The 22,275-nt window shown below is 44.6% G+C and overlaps 1 protein-coding gene across 3 annotated transcripts in view; it reads right to left on the bottom strand.

The window, feature by feature from the left end:
- The window catches only part of ptpro (protein tyrosine phosphatase receptor type O), a 43,451-nt gene extending 21,567 nt beyond the window's left edge, over window positions 1-21,884 (bottom strand). For 2 of the 3 annotated variants that reach the window (XM_084910254.1, XM_084910256.1), the window contains exons 1-14: window positions 21,548-21,883; window positions 10,625-10,886; window positions 9,928-10,083; window positions 8,845-8,997; window positions 8,028-8,549; window positions 7,788-7,949; window positions 7,444-7,640; window positions 7,035-7,155; window positions 6,737-6,930; window positions 6,540-6,651; window positions 5,750-5,913; window positions 4,209-4,329; window positions 2,880-3,016; window positions 94-232 (exon numbers count right to left, since the gene is read on the bottom strand). In XM_084910254.1, coding sequence (XP_084766380.1) covers window positions 94-232; window positions 2,880-3,016; window positions 4,209-4,329; window positions 5,750-5,913; window positions 6,540-6,651; window positions 6,737-6,930; window positions 7,035-7,155; window positions 7,444-7,640; window positions 7,788-7,949; window positions 8,028-8,549; window positions 8,845-8,997; window positions 9,928-10,083; window positions 10,625-10,886; window positions 21,548-21,769 — 2,662 coding nt within the window. In that variant the 5' untranslated portion in view covers window positions 21,770-21,883. Of the gene's footprint in view, window positions 1-93; window positions 233-2,879; window positions 3,017-4,208; window positions 4,330-5,749; window positions 5,914-6,539; window positions 6,652-6,736; window positions 6,931-7,034; window positions 7,156-7,443; window positions 7,641-7,787; window positions 7,950-8,027; window positions 8,550-8,844; window positions 8,998-9,927; window positions 10,084-10,624; window positions 10,887-21,547 lie in introns of all 3 variants that reach the window. The other variant, XM_084910255.1, reaches the window with a different exon arrangement.
- Between the last annotated feature and the right edge of the window lie 391 nt (window positions 21,885-22,275).

Genomic DNA, 22,275 nt, shown 5'->3' with positions numbered 1-22,275 from the left:
GCACTTAGTTCAGTTTTCACTTTTAAGATGTTTCAGGGCTCAAATAAAGACAGTCACTGCCCTCCTACGGTGCAGGTAAATGGTGCCACCTACCAACGGTGCTGACGCTGATGTGTGTGGGTTTGCTGGGCGTGCTGTAGCTGAAGCTGGTGATGGTGCAGTTGTAGCTGGACGATGGTATCAAACCAGAAATGGTGACCACGTGGGAGGTGGAGGTCTGCGGCTCAAGGGCCTGAGGAAGAGGAAGAAGAGGTCAGATTTGTAGTCCATATAAAGACAAAGGGCTGAGCGGCTGCTGACCCCAGCCTGGTGCTGAGCAGGAAGACTGAATCACTAAAACTGTATTTTTGTTTATGACCACATATTTCACATTTTCCAAAACTCTTTGGTGTTTTGTTGTTGTTACTACTATAACCCTGGTTCCAGTATGTGCTTCACTGCTAAATCTGTCAAGAAGTTTAAAAAGAAGAAGCTAAAGAAAATTGTACTGTCTTAATTTTCCCAAATATTTCCATGGTTACGTGGCACTTCCTGTTTCTGAAACTCTAATTTTAAATTTGGTCAAACGAGAGACTTCTCACTGGACAGAAACCACCGAGCAGTGCACTCAAGTTTGAATCATTAACAACTGCCTGAAGCTTTCCTTGCCATTCTACAATCAGACATCTTATTGACCTGCATCTCTGCACACGTGCTGCCAAATTACCCTTGGCAGCACTAGGCCTATCTAAATCCTTTTTGTTAGTCTCCTTTTATCGCCTACCTCTTCATATGGAACCATGGATGTGACCAAGTTTCTGTTCTCAAGGTCCAGACCTCCAACACCAGTTCCTGCTAACCTCCCTGCAGTCATTCATCTTTATTTTACCTGAAAGCTGGACTCATATCAAAAATGTTCTCTTAGCGAGTCAGCTGCTGTACAAACTCACAGCATCCCACAGATACCATACCATATATGTGATCCACAGCCATCCACAACGAAAACACGCCTCCTTCACCATGTTCTTCATCATCTGCAGGAAAAACCTGTCTGATGACTCCAAAAGCAGCTGTTTTGGAGCACAGCTGGAAACAGCTGTAAGTTTCCTGCTGTCAGAGGCTTTGGGTTCTAACGTGCAGATGACCCGAGAGGTTGGGGTCAAATCATCCAAATGCATCACAGGCAGAAAAAAAAATTCTCTCTTTTTAAAAGTAAAGTTGGATTTATTTCCAAAATAAAAGATTTATTTCACTTTTAAGCTTTCTAATGAGATTAGCTGCAACTGATCCACATAAACACCAACTCGCACCAGCAAACACAGGTGCTGAGCGGCTCTTTGGGACATCATTTTGCTTTCATGATAAAAAAAACTTCAGCCTGCAGACGGTAAACAAGCCATTACACTGAAAGGACATTAAAAAACAACAAAACATAGTCAGGGATGAAAGCTCGATACAGGAAGAAAACCATGTTTTCTAAACTCTTCTCCTATAGACTTTAAGACTGACAGATGCTCAAAAATCTGATCAGAAATCAGCTGATTTTTTTCCTTTCAGATGCGAAACATCAACAGATTTCCCAAACGTTTGCCATTTGTCATTATTTAACTCCTTAAAGGGATATATGCCAGCTGTATAAAAATAATCTTGTTTTACTGTCCCAACAATATCAGGCCGATCGTGCTCTCTCCACCTCAGCTGGTGTGGGTCAAATGCGACCAATCACATCAGAGTCCTCACAGATCTGAGTTTGGTCTCAGACTGAAAGTGAAAAGTTTAAACTGGTTTATGGAGCTGAAGAGCTCGAGTTTTTGGACCTCCTATAATTTGATGCTGACTCATCCTTTTATAGTTAATCTGATTCATTTCGAGACGCCATGATGCTTTTCAACTCGCTGCAGGACACCCCGACCACAAGACCCAGGCCTTTCATGACATGTCATCATGTTTTACTGCAGACTTCAGGCTTTGTGTGAGTTTGTTTTGAGTCAGTCTGCTCTCAAGTTTTAAACAGCTAAAATAAAAGAAGGAAACAATCAATCATCTCCCCTTAGATGTGCACTCACTCTATTCTGCTTTCAGCTTTGATCACACTTTCAGTTCTTTAATTAAAGCCGGCATCCAGCTCGTTAGCTTGGGAACAAACTAAATTTCAAGCCTAAAAACACGTGTTCAGCATCAGCAGCTCGTTATCTCTGCAAACCTGGTCCCTTGTGTCTGTGTCCGGGTTCATTACTATGTTCAGGGAGCTTCAGTTTGGGATTATTGATTACTGCATTTTATTATTCTTTGGGTCACATGATCAGAAAACTGTTAATACAGATCCCATGTGGCCAATATGAAACAAATTCCCCAGCCTGAGAGAGCCTCAATGAATTTATTCACGCTGATGCTCGAAGAAAACGTCTGCGACTTCTGTCATTCCTCCTCTTTGTTTCTACAGCAGCTAAAATCTGATTTGCAAAAATCGAACTTTTTGGTTGTAGCAGCTAAAATGAGGCTTGGCGTTCCCCAGGGATCGATCCTCGGTCCTCACTGGATCTGTCTGGTTTATTTCTCATCAGCATGTCATGTCATCTCATGTTTAACAACTTCCACATTTCTGCGGGATTATCTCAGAAACTTTCACATCAGCAAAACACAAAAGTAGTTCCTTTATTATTGATTTATCTGTGCATCACATTTTTATTTTCACAATTAACAAAAGTTTGGTTGACTTAATGTCTGAACAACATAGAAAAATCTTTGAAATGAATGAATTTGTATGAGTTAAAACAGAAAACACTTGCAGAGCTGAAACTAACTTGTAATCTCGCTCTTTTGTAATCCTTTCCTAATCGTCTCAGACCTGCAGCTGAGGCAATGAAAGCTGATATAGAGCATGGCTGGAGCACTTTTACCTTGAGCTGCTCCTTGCTGGCTTTGCTGGGTCTGCAGAGGACCTGGTAATAGTCGACCACTCCCTCCTCGGTCCACAGCAGAGTCACGGACGAGTGAGTGGCGTTGACGGCATACAGCGATCTGGGAGGAGCCGGCTCTGCAGGAAACAGCAGCGAAAACCCTTCATGAGAGCTTACAGTGCAGGATGAACTGCGGTGGTGAACTGCAGGGCCGAGCCGAGCCGAAGCTTGCTAAAGACCCCGCACTTCCTCTGAGGAGGACTGAAATAGTCTGATACGCTCAGAAGGGGAAGTGGAGAAAATGAAGTTTCATGTTCACTCTGTGAGTCTGACCTCAGACCCACAGCACAGATTAACAAGCAGAGAGGCCGCCGCGCGGCGATCAGCACCGAGACGTCTTTCCCACTTACATCCTTCACGTTTTAAAACTCCTGCAGCCCAGGGTTTCATTTTCTCAATTATCTCTCTACAAACTGACAGAAACAGCAAACACATTTTACACGTCATCCTATCACAAGGACAGAATTTTTACCCCCATGAAAAAGAAGTGCTGCACAGCTCTTCCAAACATCCTGGTTTTATTTTGGATGCTTACATTGTTTTAATTTGCACACAGGAACTAAAGTATTCCAAAAAAAAAAAGCCCCTCATGCTAACAGTTGCTTGTCAGTCCATTATGCTGGATAACAGCCTGCAGTGTCTCACACTCATCTCCTAAATGATCCCAGCCCGTTCTTCTTTGGAGAACCTCTCAGGTTCCTCCAGATCTGTCCCCAGATCGTCCTCAACATACTTCAGTCTGACACGAAGGTGTCTCTTCTGCAGAAGTGTAATTGTTCTCAGTCTGCAGCCTCATTACTTAACATTATAACTTGATAACTTTCTAAATCCACCTCCTGCTTTATGAGCATAACTGATTCTTTTTCTCAGGTCTAAAGTGATTTCTTTGGTTTAACGCGTGATGCTTTCTCAGCAACAGCTCAAACTTTTACTGGAGTTTAATACTGAGTGTAATCCAGAAGCTAACCCTCCCTTTAACTCAATTTTACAGCTCTGAGAATTACAGAGTTAAAGGTCGGTCTTTCAGTGGGGTGAAAATATTGTTCAGTTATCGTGTACTAATATAAATCATTTATGCTTTCTCAAGAAAACTGGGATGATTTTTTTGAAAAAGCACTCGGGGAACTTTGGGGGAGTTAGTCTGTTAGTCTGCGCAGCCGGCTGCCTCTTTAGGTTTTACGTATGAAACCCTGATGTAGCGGAAACCTTGTTAACACTGCATAGCTGCATCATTATTGCATCTTTAAATTGCAGTGAATACTCGCTGACCCAGTTTGATGATGTTTGGCGTGGACGTGTTCCTGCTGCGCTCTGTGCATGCCGTCACCGTCAGGTTGTAGATGTCTCCGGGAGGCAGAGGGAGGCTTGCCCGCATCACGTTCCGAGTCACCTGACACAGCACCACATGTAAACAACACGTAAACAACATGTAAATAACACTTGAACAGCGTGCACACAGTCAGTCCTGAGTGCCCCCTTCCTCCATCTGATGGGGTCATATTCTGCTCTGCCTCTGTCCCACGTGGAGCTGCTGAAAGATTAACAGTGCAGGTATTTTCCTAAAATATCTTTTTAATCTGCCCTGAATAAAACTAAAAATATCCCTGCAGTAAATCCTCACAGCTGTCTCTGTCTCCGTTTAGTCACTGTGACCGTCTGCTTCCACCACGAACTAAAGATTAAATATAAATGATCAGCTCTGAGTGTGGAAGCTTCATTAAACTTCTGCAGACCTGCTGACCACAAACACAACAAGTCCTCAGTCTTCGTACTTTTAAATTACATTCAACAGACTGTGTATAAAAGATGGACATCACCAATGTGACGTTAGCCATTGCTTTGCAAAGCCATGTCCTCTAACCTCCAGCAGAAGCCCCAGCAGTGATGGAGTCCGCAGAAACTCTCAGGTTACATTATTAGGGGTGTGGCCTCTTTGACTGACAGGTGACTGTAGCTGCCAGCTGCCAGTTAGGCTTACATTCAGCGAACTGGACCTCTGGACTGTGTTTGTGTTGTTGGAGTCTTTTGGAGCATTTTTAATGACATTATCTGACCAATAATAAAGCTGCTGTGAGGTTATTATAGAGACAAACTTAGCTAAACAATGCTAACCAAGTTAGCTAGCATTAGATGATAACTTAGCATGCCACCCTCTTATCCAAACAAAACAAACATTTTAAGAAACAAGAAAACAACGAGCTGGCGTCCAGAATGCTAACAAAACTAATGAATGATGTCATGGTGGCTATGCTCATCTTTTATATACACATTTGACCACATTTGGAAAAGGAAGTGTAATTTTTGGTTTCAGTCCCCGAGGTCAATGCTCATTACTGAGATTTCTATTTCACATAAATTCTTCAAAATAAAGTTACATTTCTCTTGTTTGTTGTGTTTTTGTAAGCTGGTTTAATTGTTTACACATTTATCAGAACTATCAGTAGCAATCTAGTAGAAATGAAGACTGCTTAACATCCTGAATATAGCTGACATCTACACGCCATCTGTATACGCTCTCAATTAAACCTCCAACATGGCTTGGGACCCTCAGACACTTGATCACAGAAGCGAGCTCAGGCTACGGTGGTAATTGGACTCGTAGAGCAGTGACGTCTGCAGGTCATTCTTCTGCTGCTAATCAGACCATCGAACCAACCCGAAGGAGAGAGTCAATAACAGCTCCGCTCGACCCTGAAATAATGAGCTGCTGCTGGAGACACACTCACCGCACAAACGCACAAATACACCTAAAACAGCGAGAACGTGTCTCAGAGTGTCGTGAACACCTAGACAGATGTGTCTGGACTCACGTCAACGGAGTACGTCTTCTCCGGTCCCTTCTTCCCGACAGCGACCACTTGCCAGTGCAGCATCCTTGAGTGCGACAGGTCAATGAAGAGCTCGCCGTATGTCCAGCGGACGTACAGAACGCCATGAGAGTAATCCACAGAGGAGATGTGAGGCGCCTCGGGAGCTGAGAGGAGGAAGAGGAAGGAGACCTGCATCATACGTTTGCAGACACATTAAAGATGTGCCGTCTGGATCTTCACAAGAAATATCAACAAATAAAAAACAAAATAAAAAAAACGTAAGAAACAATAAAAATTCATGCGTTTTGTTCTTCATCTGTGAGCTGCATTATCAGTAAACCCATAAATAGATATAAAATAAAAACAAAATGAATTAGATCATTAAAAATATACATTTATTTTATTTATTTCTATTTTTATGCATAAATTTTAAATTGTATATTTATTTTATTATTTCAGGGAGTGACCAAATTGAGTAATATTTAAACAAAATTAAAAAAAATATTTAAAATGTTAAACACTAAAATGCGTTTTAATTTTGCATGTTTTTATTTCTTAATTTATTTTTGATTTATTTTTAGAGCTGATGGATGAATACAGAAGAATAAAAAATATTCATGAAGAAAAAAATGGCTTGAAATTATGTGTCTAAATGTCTCTTTATATAAAAACTAAATAAATCGGTAAAAACAAATTTAAAAGTCTATTTATTCTATTTTTAAGTCTAAGTCTGTTTGCTGGATCCTGGCCCAGCCTCCCTCGCAGCGTCCTTGCTGCGGTGAGGCATTACCTGTGACGAAGCTCACGGTGGAGCTGTCGCAGCAGCTGAGCGGTGGGTCACCCCACGTCACCATGGAAACACGGAAATTATAATACCAGGCAGGCAGCAAGTCGGTCACCCTCTGAGAGGAAATAGAGACAAATACGGTGAGGTGGACGCGGCGTGGTGCCATGACATGTTTCCTGTGACGGAGACAGACTGGTTACCACTGAGGCGATGACGGAGGCGGTGGCGGCGATCTCGTAGTAGGTGGTCCACTCAGAGGCAAGCGTGACGGGGTTGAAGAAGAAGGTCTGCAACACATACTTCCTGAAGGCAACGTGGTATGGACGCTGCCAGCTGAGGATCACCGCCGTTGGACTCAGGGGGTAAACGGTGAGCTCGCGCACGCCGGTGGGCTCTGACACAGCACACCGACACAGGCGGGATTTAAGAGTGGAACAGGAAGAACAGGAGCAGTGAACAGGAAGTGGGACTGAAAAAGACGGATAAAGTGACGCTCACCGATATCGATGATGACGGGCTCCGAAGGCGGGCTGATCAGGGGTCCATTGGTGTGATAGACGACCACCCGGTATTGAGCACCCGGCGTCAGGTTGGTGATGATGTCACTCGTCGAGTTTTCCTGTGATTAAAAAAAATAAAAGGTTAAACGTACTTGGCCTCCTGCCCAGGAGCCTCTGACCAAGGCCCCAAAGCCTTGGTCAAAGGCTCGAGGTCCAAATCGAGGGTCGAAGCTGGAATTTTCAAAAAATAATTCAAAACAAAAACATTTATAAAGTTTCATAAAGACATTTAAAAGAGAAATATATATATAATTTTTATTCTAATTTATTTTTATTATTTATTGAAAAGACCCCCTGTGTGAGCTTCAATCTGCGGTGCACAGCCAGTAATGAGTGCCGTGCCTGACCTCGCTGCAGTAGGTGTTCTCCATCCTCTGGCTCAGGCTGGGCTTCAGGCAGGTGGTGGAAACCACTGACACCAGGCTCCCATTGTGGTTCTGCGACGATGGCGCCCAGGAGATGGCAGCGGTGCTCGAGTCCAGCAGCCTGACGCTGACGGCTTGAGGACGCTCTCGCAGGTCCTCCAGCAGCTCGCCGCTGGGACCTGTAACCATTAATAAACCAGCAGCAGGTCAACAGGAAGTGGATTACGTTAACAATGACAACACTAGAACAAAGATGCATTTGATTGAATCCATCCTTCATTGCCACACGCTGCTGCATGTGCCATAATCACTTCCTGTACACTTACTGAGGTAGAAGGTGAAGGCAGTGTCGCCACTGCTCTCTCGGGACTCGCAGTCTCCAGACGAGCTCAGTGTGGTCACTTGCACACGGTATATTCCCGGCTCCGTTAACTCTGTAAAGAACTCGTGAGTGCTTTCGTCCACCGTCGCTGTTTCTGTCGAGTTACCTGAGGAGCAGAACGAGAGGTTCAGATGCCAACATGGGAACATCTGAGATGTTCTTTATTCAGCTGCTTCCTGCTTACCATCTCTGTAGATGTAGACGTTGAAACCGTCGTAGCTGGTGGGTGGGCGCGGCGGCAGCCAGCGCAGTTCCAAAAGGATTGGAGGAAGCCTGGTGGGCAGGACGGAAGGCTCGGCAGGGAGTGCCATGGCCGAGCCCGGCTCGTTGGAGTCTTCGTACTCGGGCAGCACGCCATTAACGAACTCCTCATCCTTGTCGGCGGGAGCTGGCTCCGTCGGATCCAGCCAGTAGCTCGAAGGCTCTGCCTCCTCCGTGCGGCTGTTGTTCACATCAATGGGGGCGCTCACCGTCAACACTTTTGTGGAGTTGAAGGGGGCGTAAGTGACTCCTATTACCTCATCTGAGGTGTTCTCCTCAGCCTGGGTCTCCTCCTCCTCCCGCTCCTCCATCAGTGGGACGTCCCGGGCCTGGCGGGGGGATCGCTGCCCACTATCATGTGGGAGCATGTCGGGGAGCTGACCTGGAGCTGCCCTCTGGCTCAAATGGATGATCTTATAGGAGATGTTGAGGGGAGGGTGGGGCACTGGGGGGAGAGAGGGGAGTGAATTATTCTGAGCAGGAAATGGCTAGTCAGCTCGCCAGACGAAGCTCCTCCCGTCTCATCATACATCACTGTTTAAAAAAATGAGGCAGCAGGTCCTCGCTGGAGGCCTCTGAACCGGGCCGCCATGTTCTCCAGTTCTGATCACTGTATTTACTAAGGCAACGATTTCTGAAAGCAGAACTTAGAGCTTCATGCAGGAAGGTCTGCCTCAGAGCCGATCTAATCTACTCAGTACAGAGCAAGCACTGGACTCTCACAGTGGGAGGGGCCTCACCTGTCCGATGATGCAGCGGTGTGTGAGTGATGTCACTGTGGGTCACCAGTGCAGTTTGGTACACAGTGGCCTCTGAGATCAGCTGGAAGGTGATGTTTCGGTAACACATCCCCGGTAACCAGTGCTTAAACACTGTCTTCCCTCTGTAGAAATCTACAAACAACAAGCAGAAAGAAACTGTTAGCACAAAAACACTCTCTTTATTTCTGGAGCTGTGTTAACATCTGTCAGCAGTCAGGACATGAACACCAAAGCACTGAGCGACTATGAGTCTGGAGCAGCTGAAATCAGGTCTGGTCTTTCTCACTCACTATGTGTTAATAGACCTCTCAGCACTGAATCATACTTGTTATTAATCTCTGGCTCTCTTCCACAGCATGTCTTTTATACTGTCTTCCTTCTCTCTCCCCAACCTGTCGTCCCTCCCTGAGCCTGATTCTGCTGGAGGTTTCTTCCTGTTAAAAGGGAGTGTTTCCTTCCCACTGTCGCCAAAGTGCTTGCTCATAGGGGGTCATATGATTGCTAGGTTTTTCTCTGTGTGTATTATTGTAGGGTCTACCTTACAATATGAAGCGCCTTGAGGCGACTGTTGTTGCGGTGCTTTATAAATAAAATTGAATTGAATTGAATTGAATTGAAATGGAGTTCCTCGGGGGTCAATCCTGGGTCCTCTTTCCTTTATATTTGCCTCCACTGAGGTGTGTGCAGGTCAACTTGAAATAACTTGGTTCAGCTCAATTTAGTTTTATTTATATATAACACCAAATCACAACATCAGTTGTCTCAAGCCGCTTTAAGTGGAATAACGTGCTTTCAGAATTGTTTTCATCAGAGAAAGGCAAGGGCGCCCCAGAGTTCCCCGGAGGATTTCTACCCAATCAGAATCTTCAGTTTGGAAGGGGCCGGGCATTTATTCAGACAGACACATTCCTCTATCGCTACTCAGGTGCCTCCACCTGCCAGTCAGACTGTGAACTACAATAACTGTCCTCACATTCAGGCAGAAGGCTCATATTGGTTTACGAAACACACTAAATTACACTAAATAGCACCCACTCATACAAACAGAATGAAATGTTTTACCTTTATAGAGCATCGATCGGCGATCCTGTCCTTCAGCGTAGCTGATGTTGACTCTGCTGAAGACGTTTCTGGTCGGAGGATCGATTTCAAACACCACGCCAGTCTCTGGAGCCTCCTTATAGTCCAATATCTGAGCGCTGCGGACAGGAAGCGGCTCTGAGGAGACAAACGAAACTGAGTCGAACATCACAATCACAGAACTACAGAACAGAGATGTAAGCCCTTTATTTGAACTACATGTCTAATATGCAAAATTTTAAAAATAATAAAATTTTCCTAATTCTTGCAACAACAGTTTTTTGAGGATAATTCTCCTTCATATATGCTCCTTTATTACACATAATCAATTAAACAAACCTCAACCACTTTTAAAGCTTAAATCTACAGAATAATCCAGATAAATCAGACTTTTATAGTGTTGACTTCTTCAGTCACCAATGATGATCAAGCTAACAGAATTTGAAGGTAAAAATAGTCTGCTGATTATTTCAGTTGATTGTTTAACTGGTTTTAAAAACATCAGAAAACAGAGGAAATGTCCAAAATGACGTTTCAGGTTATTAAAAATGGAAAGCAGTGACTCTCAGGTTTATTTCCTGTAAAGGCCAGCAGCTAAACATGGTGCGATCCTGTAATATCAGAATCAGTGATTTTGAACCCCCCACCCCCCCAACCCCGTGATTGGAGAGGTTCTTACTTGTGAGCACGGCAACGGTCTTCATGGGGCGGGACCAAGCCTGTCCCCGTCTGAGCAGCAGCCCCACCGTGTAGCAGAGGCCGTGGAAGGAGGCGTTGTACAGCAGAGGCTCGCTGGTGTTCACGAACTGGATCAGGATGGTTCTAGGTTCTCCAGAGATCTGCACCGCATACGCCGTGACGTTCTCCTGCAGGTCTGAGCTATCCAAAGTCGCCACAATCAAACCTTCGTCGTTTACGGTCGCCTGGAACGCCGTCGTGCTCTGAAAAAGAAAAATGTGAGCAAACAAAGAGGTTAACGTTTATTTCAGCTTAGATGAAGCAGCTCCTTTCACTTTGATACGCTGAGCTCTGGTGAGGCCCAAACGCACTGGATCCTGCCCCTCAACAGGCTTCCCAGAATAGGCCAATCAGAAGAAAGTGGGCTCTAGGAAAGGGGTTATTAAAGAGACAGCTTTGTTTAGATAAAGAAGGATTATTATTAACTGTGAATAATGCAGAGCAGCTCTGGTTCAGTCCAGGAAGAAACATGGAACAGAACATGATTTATTTCTGAAAGTTAAGAAATCAAAAGTGAAAACAGCTGAAAAGCTGCACAGCCTCTCACACTTGCCAACAGCCAACCGTTACCCCCTGCAGTCTCAGTGTCCATGAATATGATTTCCCATCATGCTTTGGCCCCAGAGCTCTAAGAATCAGGCCAAAGAGAAAGAGAAGACACAACACTGAGGATGCAGAGAGGGCTCCCATTGGCTGGTGATCAATTAATGACCAATATTAAACACGTTTGATTGGGTGAAGAGAAGCCTCAGACTGAGCATCGGAGTTCCCGTAATCTCGGCCTGTCTTATTCTCTTCTCTTCTTTCTGAGCGCAAAGATGATTTGTGTTCCTGTCTCTCCTGTCCTGAGCTGAGCAGGCTGGTCTGCCTTCATTAAATCTGACATCAAGAGGTCGACTCCCCGCCAAGCACCATCCGTGTGCATAAACTTCACGCTGCTGATTGAATCACATGAACACAGCACCACACATTTCATTCAGTTACAACCCACTATTTGATACTGGTCACTGATTGGTTCCTGGTCTGAAACAGGAGATGTCAGCTGATTCCACCTTAAAGGTGTTTTTTTTTCCTGATGATAAAACCATACAGAAGTGTCAAACTAATTCTTGGATTCGTGTGTTTTGGTTCTGTGTATTTATTATGCCGTCAGTTTCCATGTATCTTATCTAAGAGCGGCTGCGCTCCGGCTGAGGTCGGATCGGTCGGTTGGAGCCTGTGTTTCCTGTTTGTGGATCAGCAGCGGCTCAGTGACACGATTGCCTACAGCAGCTTCATGAAAGCACTGCGACCTGCTGTGACTGCGGAGCAGCAGATTATCCATCCGCACAGAACCTGACCCACATTTCAAACAGTCACGAACGTGTGCTGCACCGAGGCATGATGGAATCTACCCTGACGCCGTGAGGACGTTAAATATTCAGCGACAAACAGAGAAAGCGAAGCGGGTTAAATGTTAGTAAATGTAAAGTGTAGCAGGAGCTGACCTACATCCAGGAAGGAAACATTTCTGAACCTGTCAGCTGAGAACAACCATTATCCCAACTCCTCCATGCAGGACACAGGCTCTGGTTTTATTGTCTTTTTAGCGCTGTGCTTAATAAGAATACAGTGAAACCTCAATCTAGACTTTACAGACATTTGGATCGCTGTAAAAAAAACCCTCAGGTTGAAAACATCAATTGAATTCTATTTAAAGAACATAAAAACACACTGTGTAAATATATATGATCTAAAAATGATAAAACTGTTATCATTCAGTGTTTCACACAAATTCTCTCAAAAGGCCATTAAAGAGAGGGAAATGTTCTGTATGATGTAAGCAGAATCAAATAAAACTATCAGTTTTATCAAAGAGCCATCTTTGTCATTGCTGTGCCTGATATAAAACTTTTCCTTCAACTGCTGTTAAAACTCTCTGTGAACGACCTCCGCCTACGAAGCTTCACCTCCTCTAACAGCACGCCTCCACATTAGACTGTAGAAGATAAATCTCTCTCTCTCTCTATAGAAAGGAGGCAAATAAAAGCTCGGCCCACTCTGGTTTGGCCTTTTAAAATGCCAGGCCGGCACTCCGGCTTAATGACTGCTGTGGTATTTGGACAGAGCAGGTCCATAAAGATGGGAAGGGAGGTGGGGGAGGAGGTGCTGAGGTCTATTTGTGGAGTTAGATAAAGAAAAAGGAAGAACATAGCTTTGTTTGTGGAAAGGAAACTGACTGTGTGGTGCACCTCATGGCTCGATCCTGGGTCCTCCTCTTTTCTGTACTTACATCAACAGTACATCTAACTGAGCTTTTTCCTGTATGCAGGTGATACTCAACTGTACCGCTTTACTTTCCTGAAGCTGGAAGTCGGGGTATTTGGAGGATGTTGGATCCTTAAAAAGAAATATACTGTAAAAACAACCAAAAATTAAACACTTTGGGACTTTCATGCTGAATCTGTGGTCTGTTAACCCTGCAAGGCTAACATGGTTTCTGTCATCAGTTCTGACTTGCTCTGAGCCCAAACTAGATTTTTTTTAGATTCAATTCAATCTGTTTTATAGAGAACATCCATGTGTTAAAGATCTTTTTTTATTTTAATTTGGCAAAAACTACAAAAATTATGATGCTTGACAGGTTTATACATCTGCTCCAGAAAAACAAAAGAGGAAAACATGTAGGCATCTTCAAAGCTAACACTGGCGGTGGTGAAAAAAGGATTATTTTTAATTTTAAAATCCCTCAAAATGAAATTGTTCTTCTGTCTGTCTAGGTTTTCTGTCATTAAGGTCACGATAATCTAAGGAGCTTGGAAAGAAAGCAGGTGGCAGGTGGACTTCTTTAAATTTCTTGAAGGCATTTCACCTCTTATTCAAGAGGTTTCTTCAGTTCTTAAAATGTGGAGAGTCTTAGCTATCTACAACCTAGTGGAGGTTGCCCTTATTTTGAAAAACAAAACATGTGTATGTCATTTTGTTTTGATTTGATTCATATGTGGAGCATGGCTCTCATTGTTTAGAGCTTAATCAATAACCTGATGGAGGCGGTAGATGAGCTGATCCTAATGGGAACACGAACCTCCAGAACATATTTAATCACAATCCACAAGCCGCTTTCTACTTTCTAAATTAAAGGGTACCTATTCTTTATTTTCTTATTATCTGTCATGGATATATTGTTTCACTGTAGTACACCTCATAACCTCTGGGTGCTGCCCCTCTGCATGCCTGTGAAGTTAGTCAATCAGAAGATAGTGTGCTTTCATGGAGAAGCTAAAACAGCTTGTTTCAGAGGACCAATTAAGGGGCTGCACCAATATCCAGTTCAAATTCCAAGAGTAAAAATAAGTTTCAAAATGAGCTGAATTTATATGTCAGCTTCACACAATCAAGTTCTGAAAACTTATTTTAGATGGCAAAAATTGATACTCAGATATTAATCAATACTTAAACTACAATCAGATCAGAGAGTTATTCTGAGTTGAAAGAACCCCTCCCATCACTAACACTAAGCACAGCTTCAGGAGGAAGTTCAGAGGTCAGTGGACAGACCGGTTTGTCTTTATGACCGAAGCAGAAAAGTCGACCAGAAGCTGCACAGAAACAACCTTAAAGTACTGGTCACATAGTTACTGTTGTTACTTCTGTTGTTGTTTGTATTGTTCCAGTCTTTATTTAAAAGAAAAACACTAAAGCCTCTCATTTTTCCTGTGGTACTGCAGTATTCCCATATATGCAATACTCTCTTGGGGATCAGTGATGAGTTAGAAATTCAAGTATTGTGACAACCCGAGCTGTCGCCACATTGCAACCATCGACATCAGCCTGAGTGAGAGTGGAAGAGAAAATCCACACTGACTCATTCAAGGCTCCACTGCTCTGCTGTCGCCATGGCAACAGTGATGAAAGGAGCACCACGTTTAGGGTGGGTGGCGGCGCAGCAGTATTACCACGGAGACGCTGCAGAGCATGGGGGCTCAATGCTACTAATGTACCCCCAGCCCCCACATCGGGCCAGAATCACATGACCCCCGCTGTTTCACTGATCAGCGAGTTTGGTCAATAAGAAGATCCTCTGAGAGCCTGAACATCAAAACCTGCAACACATTTCCTCAGGTTATCTTTAGTTTCACCCACTGTTCACTCATTAACTGTCCAAATTATCCTACAGCTCCAAGAGCTACACACTCAGCACCGCTTACACTTTTCCAAAGAGAAAGGTTTTCGATTTCTCTGCAGATCACAGACTTTCTGAGGGTCAAGCACTGCTGTACATACTCAGACAGGAACAAAACAACATCAATGGTCTGTCAGCACTGATCAATTTTCTTTCAATCAATGTCTGTAACGACACACTGTAAATAAAAGATGGAAGCAGTCACTGGTTTTTGGACTCATCTTAGAAAAGACTGAATGGGAACAACATACAGACGCTGATGCCTGCTAATCGGTAACATCCAAATAAATTCCTAAAACTGGTGCTCAGACTTCCTGGATAGCCTGTTAGTACAGTAATCTCACAGCAGCCATATTATTGGTCTGATAAAGTAATTAAAAATGCTCCCAAAGGCTCCAACAGCACAAATATGGTCCAGAGGTCCAGTTAAGAGACTCAAATTAGTTGACATAAGGCAGGTTGCAGGTAGAGGCCACGCTTCTAATAATGCAAACTTTAAGCTCTAATGCAAGTTAATAAGGTGACTTACAATAATATTCTCCCATTGTGCAGTTGTTTGTGTCTCTAACTCCTGATATAAACCCCAGATAAACTGTTAAGTCTCCTTCTTCTCCTGTATATAGAACTGTGTCATCTGTGTATAGAGACACCTTTCTTCTCATTCCTCTCTTTTACTTACTCTTATCATTATTCCTTAACAAAAGTTTGGTACAGTTGTAATGAAGGGGGGAATTATCTATAGAGACCACAACACTTCTGTATCAGGCTGTGAACATGTTTATTTCTGCTGTAAAGTTTTTAACATTACAGTCTATGGAGACTGACTCACTGCTTTAGCCTCTGCTGGGCGCTAGAGGAACTGCAGGTTTTGGCTTCTATTAAACCAGGGGTGTCCAACTCCAGGCTTCAAAGGCCGGTGTCCAGCAGGTTTTAGATATCACCCTGGATCAACACACCTGAATCAAATGATTAGTTCATTAACTGGCCTCTGGAGAACTTCAAGACATGTTGAGGAGGTAATTTAGTCATTTAAATCAGCTGTGTTGCATCAAGGACACATCTAAAGTCTGTAGGACACCAGCCCTTGAGGCCTGGAGTTGGACACCCCTGTATTAAACTGTGTTAATGATCAGGTCCTGATGAGTGTTTCTATTGTAAAACTTGTTCTGAACTTCTTACAACTGTAGGCTGATCATAAAAAAGATCAAAATTAAAGTAACACTAAAATTTCTAAATAATACAAATGAACTGAAAGAAGCAAACAGAGCGTAGAAACTAAAACTAAAAACACTGAATCCTCAGTGTTGTGTCAGGACACCAGCTCATCCTTTCATGAGGGGAAAGTGATTCTGAGTAAGTGAATGAATGTGACCCTGTGAATGGCTGCAGACGGACAGCCAACAGGGGGTGGAGCCAGGGGTCGGGAGGCTTCACCCTCAGGCAGCTGCCAGCATTATCATGCAAACCTGCAAAGCTGTGTGGAGGCAGGTGGGGAAGACGGGGGGGTGTTCTGGGTGGGCTTTTTTCAAACTTTTATGGCTCACCTCAGACTTTTTTGGCTTGATTAGAGCAGAGTAAATCTTCCCTTTTTTGAATGTAGTCTGGTGAGGGTAAATTTCATAACTCTAAAAACAACCTGAGCCTCACAACTTCTGTAGATTCCTCTTGACTCTATTTTTCCTGCGTGGAAAAGTTCAGCTTGGTGTTTTTTTCTGATGAAATCCAATCTGAGGCCTTTCCTCCATCATGTTTCTGGCCTCTCTCTTACAAGAGTGTTACACTAAAATCTCCACTTTCTTTATGGAGCCTGGTGAGGCTCAGAGGTCTTTTCATGTGGTGCTTCCTTTCACCGGAATAACAAAAGATGGCTGACAGCTCTCTGCCTCATTCACAGAACAATGAGAACCTTTCCAACGAGCTCTCCAAAGCAGGTTCCCACAGAAGAAGCTGCTGCAACAACCAAACCGAATGAAGCGGAACGCAGAGGTACAAACATCGGGCATCAAACGCCGGGAAACGAGTTTACGGCTCTCAAGATCTGTGAAAAAACTGAAAGAGACTGAAAATGTTTTTCCCACACTTAAGAAGCTGGAACAGGGACTTGATTGGTTGATTATTTCAAGTACTATAACAAGCCTAATGAGGTAATGTGACCTCAATAAAGTAAAATGTCCAACATTTAGGGCTGGGGCTCATTGCTGTAATCAAAAAATGGAGAAGAAACTTCTTATAAGTATCAACTCCAAAAGCTGCAGTTCCTCTAATGTCCATTAGGGAAGTTTGTCTTAACTCATGTGAAGACGCTCTGGTAAAGAACACGAGGAAGGAAACTAAAAGTTAACTTCTGGAATTAAATTCAACACGTTACTTTAAGTGATGTTTTTCTTGATCTTAAATGTGGACTGAGGGGTTCAGTGAACCTCATTTTCATCGCCTGTCACTAGAAAAGATCCAGAAGGATCTGCAGCTCCATATATATTTTAGATTCAACCAATCAGATGGCCCCATGTGAAACTGTGGACCAATCAATGACAATGCGTCCCTCCATGGAGGCTTTCTGTTCTCACCGTCTGGATTCTGAAATGAGACAGAGCTTCAGGGTGAAGTTGATTATTTTCAGTCCTTCATTAGATCCCAATGCATCACGGTGGTGGAGCTGGAGGTGGAGGAGCTTCTTTAGTGACCTTCCTAAACGTTTCATTAGAGCTCAGCAGGAAAAGTGGCGAACCACCTTCTCTTCATCAGCTCACCATAACCATCATCATGTGACTAACAACACGTAAAAGGTCCATCAGCTGATTACACAATCAAAGCCAACAGGAAGCATATCTTATTTATAAGACCTTTCAAAATAAACGCTCCCATCAGTAGGGAGATAAAAAACCAAAGTCGAGCTGTGATAACTGTTATTCTGAAAGAGAGGCTGAAGCAGGAAGAACCTTCCATGTTCTACAGAGAGGATGAGGAAGGATGAAGGCTGGTCATGTGTGGTGATTGGCTCTGGATCATTCTGGCACTTGCTCTTTATAAACCTTTGACCTAAAGAAGCCCGTCCAGCCTCTGTTCTGGGTGTCTGAGGTTGTTCTCGTTGTTATTCCACTCGGCTGCAGCTGAATCGCCCATTTAGCCATCGAACATGGGCGACGTGGCGGCTCAAAGAAGAAGCTCAGTGTTTGCTCTGCAGATCTAACTCTGATTAAATTCTAATCGGGCCTCTGTTAACCCTCCGTCGCTCTGATTATGCCCTCACATTATCGCCCTCTGTCACATACAGGGATAAACCCTCCAACGTAATCCAAGACGCACATTAAAGTCACGAATGTGTGAATATTCAGAGACCGTGTGGAGCGCCGACTTAAACAGATCTCTGAGTCACAGCCGGCGCCACACGGTTACTGTGGGCTTACAGTCCAGAAGTGACCCCAGAACCATGATGCAGATCTGAGGACGTGATGGCTCACGCATCACCCATAAATCTCACTGATGATGTCACAGCCACAATAATGAGAACAGCTGATTGACATTAAACAATTTCCTAAAAATACAAAAAACTGCTGTTATTATCTGACCTCTGAACTCCAAGCTCATCCAAACACTAATAGGACCCACAGCATGCCCCCTATTCCCAACTCTACACCCGCATGTACAAAAGTCATCCATCCATCCATCCATTCTCTGCTGCTTATCTTTTTCAGGATCGCGGGGGCGCTGGAGCCTATCCCAGCTGTCTTAGGGCGAGAGGCAGGGTACACCCTGGACAGGTCGCCAGTCTGTCGCAGGGCTAACACATAGACACAGACAACCATTCACACTCACATTCACTCCCGCCTTCACACCTATGGGCAATTTAGAGTTTCCAATTACCCCACTAAGGCCATGTCCACACTAATACGTTTTCGTTTGAAAACGCATCTTTTTCTCTCCGTTTTGGCCTTCTGTCCACACTGAGACGGTCAAGGAAAACTGAGCGTTTTGAAAATGCTCTCCAAAGCGGATACATTTGAAAACGCCGTATTCCCGTCGCAGTGTGGACAGCGAACCCGGAGCCTTTTCGAAAACTATGACACATTTTAGTCATGTGATGCAGTCATGTGACCAATTAAACTAAGAGAGTGGAGGGCATTACACAGCAGTTGTTTTGTTTGCTCTCAATTTTGACAGCCCTATTAAAGATTAATATCAGTTTGTACATGCTCCAGATAGCTTTTCTTCAAATTCTTTAACTCTCACTCGCTTTTGCAACTTTGTACTTTTGTGTTACTCACAGCAACAACTCCACCTCATTGTTAGTCCATTTAAAAAACTCTGTGCTTTTCCTCAACATTTTGCCGCGACATTTCAAAGAGCCGGAAAGTAAATAAACGGCAGACAGAAATGAGGCAGGTCGAATCGTCTTGCTTTTCACGCATACGCAATACAGGAACGTGTTTCCTGTATTGCGTTTCAATGTGGATGAACAACTCTGTGAAAACAAATGAAAACAATAGTGTGGACGCAGAGTGTTTTCAGACGTATACGCTGTTTTCAATTTTATCCAGGCTAGTGTAGACGTAGCCTAACTGCATGTCTTTGGACTGTGGTAGGAAGCCAGAATACATAAGTAACAGCTAAACGGGAAGTTCTCTGAAGTTTTCAGGTGCCAAACTCAACATTTCATCAGGTCGCCTCCATTTTTGGTCAGCTTCATCTGAAGGACCTCTGAGACATAGGTTTCACTGGGGGGCGTGGCCACAGTGGCACAGTGAATTTCAATGTGCCACCTCATGGCGCTTAGCTAACTTAGCTGTTAAAGTTCCTGTTCAGACCTGAAATTACACCTGCACTGAGGAGATTCAGGCTTGTCTCATTCTACCGTACAACATGAACAGTGGATGGGTGCAGTGGAGAGATGAACAGTCTTTGTTCATCACGGGCCACATAAAACCTTCCCAAGGCCTTCAGCCCACTGCCACAGTTTGGGAATCCACGGCATCCGAGGCCCTGGATGCAGGAGACCGAAAAGACCCAGGAGTACCAGACCTGGCTGAGTGACTATCTCCTACTCTTGGATCCAGACACCTTCTGGGCAGTCCTGCTAACAAATCAAGGAGGTGAGTTACTGCTAAACAGTTAAATGTCCCATCAGACAATCACAGAACTGTTTGTACAAACAGTGAAGAACTGAGTTGATAAACACTGACTCCCATGGTGCATTTCAGCAGACCAACTAATCACTGACTTCAAATTCAGTCTGAAGATGGCACTGATTTTAAATATGTTTTACTAACAGCTGCAACATATCAGTGATTTCAGCGTCTTCCTCAGGATTGTAGACAATGTAGTACGCTGCTGTTAAACCTGAAATTTTAGAGACAAAGCAGCAGATTTGGATAAAAACAAATCTGGATTTGGATAAAACATTTATTCTTCAAAATAAAAGTTCCTCACATGGTTACATTTGTTAAAATGTGCGTCGTGTTATGTCCAAATAAAAGTCCAAAACTTAAGATGCTGATGTCAGTGAAACAGGAACTGCTTCATAAATTCTTCTTCTTCATACTCTTTACATTCAGCGCCTCGAATCAGAGCAGCTGTCAGAGGACAGGAAATTGGAAGCTTGGAGCATCAGATAGCGCTCAGAGCAGGATATTAACGCCGCATGCGGATAGCAAGGATAACGAGGTGGAGGGGAACCCGTTACACTGTAAACCCGCCACGTTACTTTACAACTATCTCAACACTGAACAGGAAATAAAAGTCTGCAGCTTCCAGATGATTTTACAGGGACAGGAAACAGAAACTCGCAGACAAGAAGTCGTCCAGCATCAGCGCAACACTCGCTGGTCCTTCACAACAGGCTGACTTTAACCGTAAAACCGACGGGTGCTTTATAAGCGTCCACAGGTGGCATGTCACAGGGCCATTATCATCTCGCCATCTTCACCCCGGTGAATAGCGCTGCATGACAAAAGTGACATCATCATCACTGGTCAGGCACCTCTCTGTTTTTGTAACCTCACTTGTGTTACTGTGCCCACAAAAACTACACACAGCAAGCACAAATGGACGTGTCTGTGTGATGCTGTCAACAGCTGATGGACTACACCCACAGGGGGTGCTATAGTAACCTCTGGCTTCAGCAGAAACATCAGGAACATCTGGCTTCACACATGACCACTCAGTCACTTTACAAAGAACAGACTGAGCATGTGCAGGAGGGCAGTAATAAAGGCAGTGCTCCTAATACCTGTAAGTGTAAAGTAGATTTACCCAGATGCACCAGCTAAGAGTGAGTCTGTATATATATGTGTGTGTGTGTGTGTGTGTGTGTGTGTGTGTGTGTGTGATGTGTGCGTGAGACTGTGTGTGTAAGTGTCTTTGTGTGAGTCTGTATTTGCGCATGTGTGTGCGGTGTGCGTGTTAGACTGAATGTGATAGTCTGTGTGTGTATAGGGTGTGTGTGTGTGTGTGTGTGTGTGTATGAGTCCGTCTGTATTTATGTGGTGTGCGTGTGAGACTGAGTGTGTGAGTCTGAGTTTATGTGTGTGTGTGATGCTGCAGCCGACTGACCCACTTTCCGCAGACACATCGAGCTGCTGGCTGTCGCGTGTCCGCCGCGCGCGCGCGCGCGCGCGCACACACACACACACACACACACACCTCCCTCCTCCCTTGTTCCTGCGGTCGAACAAAGCCGCTGCGGCCGGAAGTGCGGCTCCTTACCTGGGTGAAGCAGAGCAGGTGGAGCGCGAGGAACAGCGGGTGCAGCATGGTGCGCGTGTCCCGGTCAGCGCGCGCGATCCCTGGCCTTCTTCCTCTCAATCTGCTGCGCATCCAAACAATGGCGCCTCCTCCTCCTCCCGCTGCTGCATCGGAGCGCGAGCCGCGCCGCGCGCACAGGTCTGTGTCCGCTCCGCTTCTCTGAGCGCGCACCGCCTTCACCATCAGAACCGCGGGAAGCAGCACCGGACCGGCCCACACTCACAGACAGGCCGGGCAGCGGGGTCCATGCCGCAGCCCGCAGACGCCAGCAGGTCGGTGACGGTGTCGGTGATGGAGCTGCTGCTGCTGCGCGCCGACGCCCCGCCCTGCGCCCCGCAGCCGCTCCTCCTCCTCTTCATCAGCTCCCTCTGAGAGGCGCTCAGACTGAAATTAGTCACGACATCCTGTCTCCAAAATTTATTTCACCGCAAACATAAAAAACACAAGGAAGAAAACACAACCGTCACGTGACGTCACATCACACATTAAAATCACATCGCTCTGCTGCTCACTGACGCAGCGATCACTCTTCACTGCATCAGAGCTCAGAGTAACTAGCTCAGAGTAACAATAACTCACAGTAAGAAACTGTAACTCAGATTAAGCAACTGTAACTCAAGAGTAACTGTAACTTAAAGTAAAGAGCCAGCATGTCTGGCTGTCTCTGTACTCAACAATGAGATCTCAGT

This window comes from Perissodus microlepis, chromosome 17 (genome assembly GCF_051167445.1).
Source record: "Perissodus microlepis isolate ML-2025 ecotype Zambia chromosome 17, ASM5116744v1, whole genome shotgun sequence".
NCBI lineage: Eukaryota > Metazoa > Chordata > Actinopteri > Cichliformes > Cichlidae > Perissodus > Perissodus microlepis.
The sequence above is the reverse complement of the archived record's forward strand: the minus strand, read 5'-3'. Positions and strand labels throughout refer to the sequence as shown.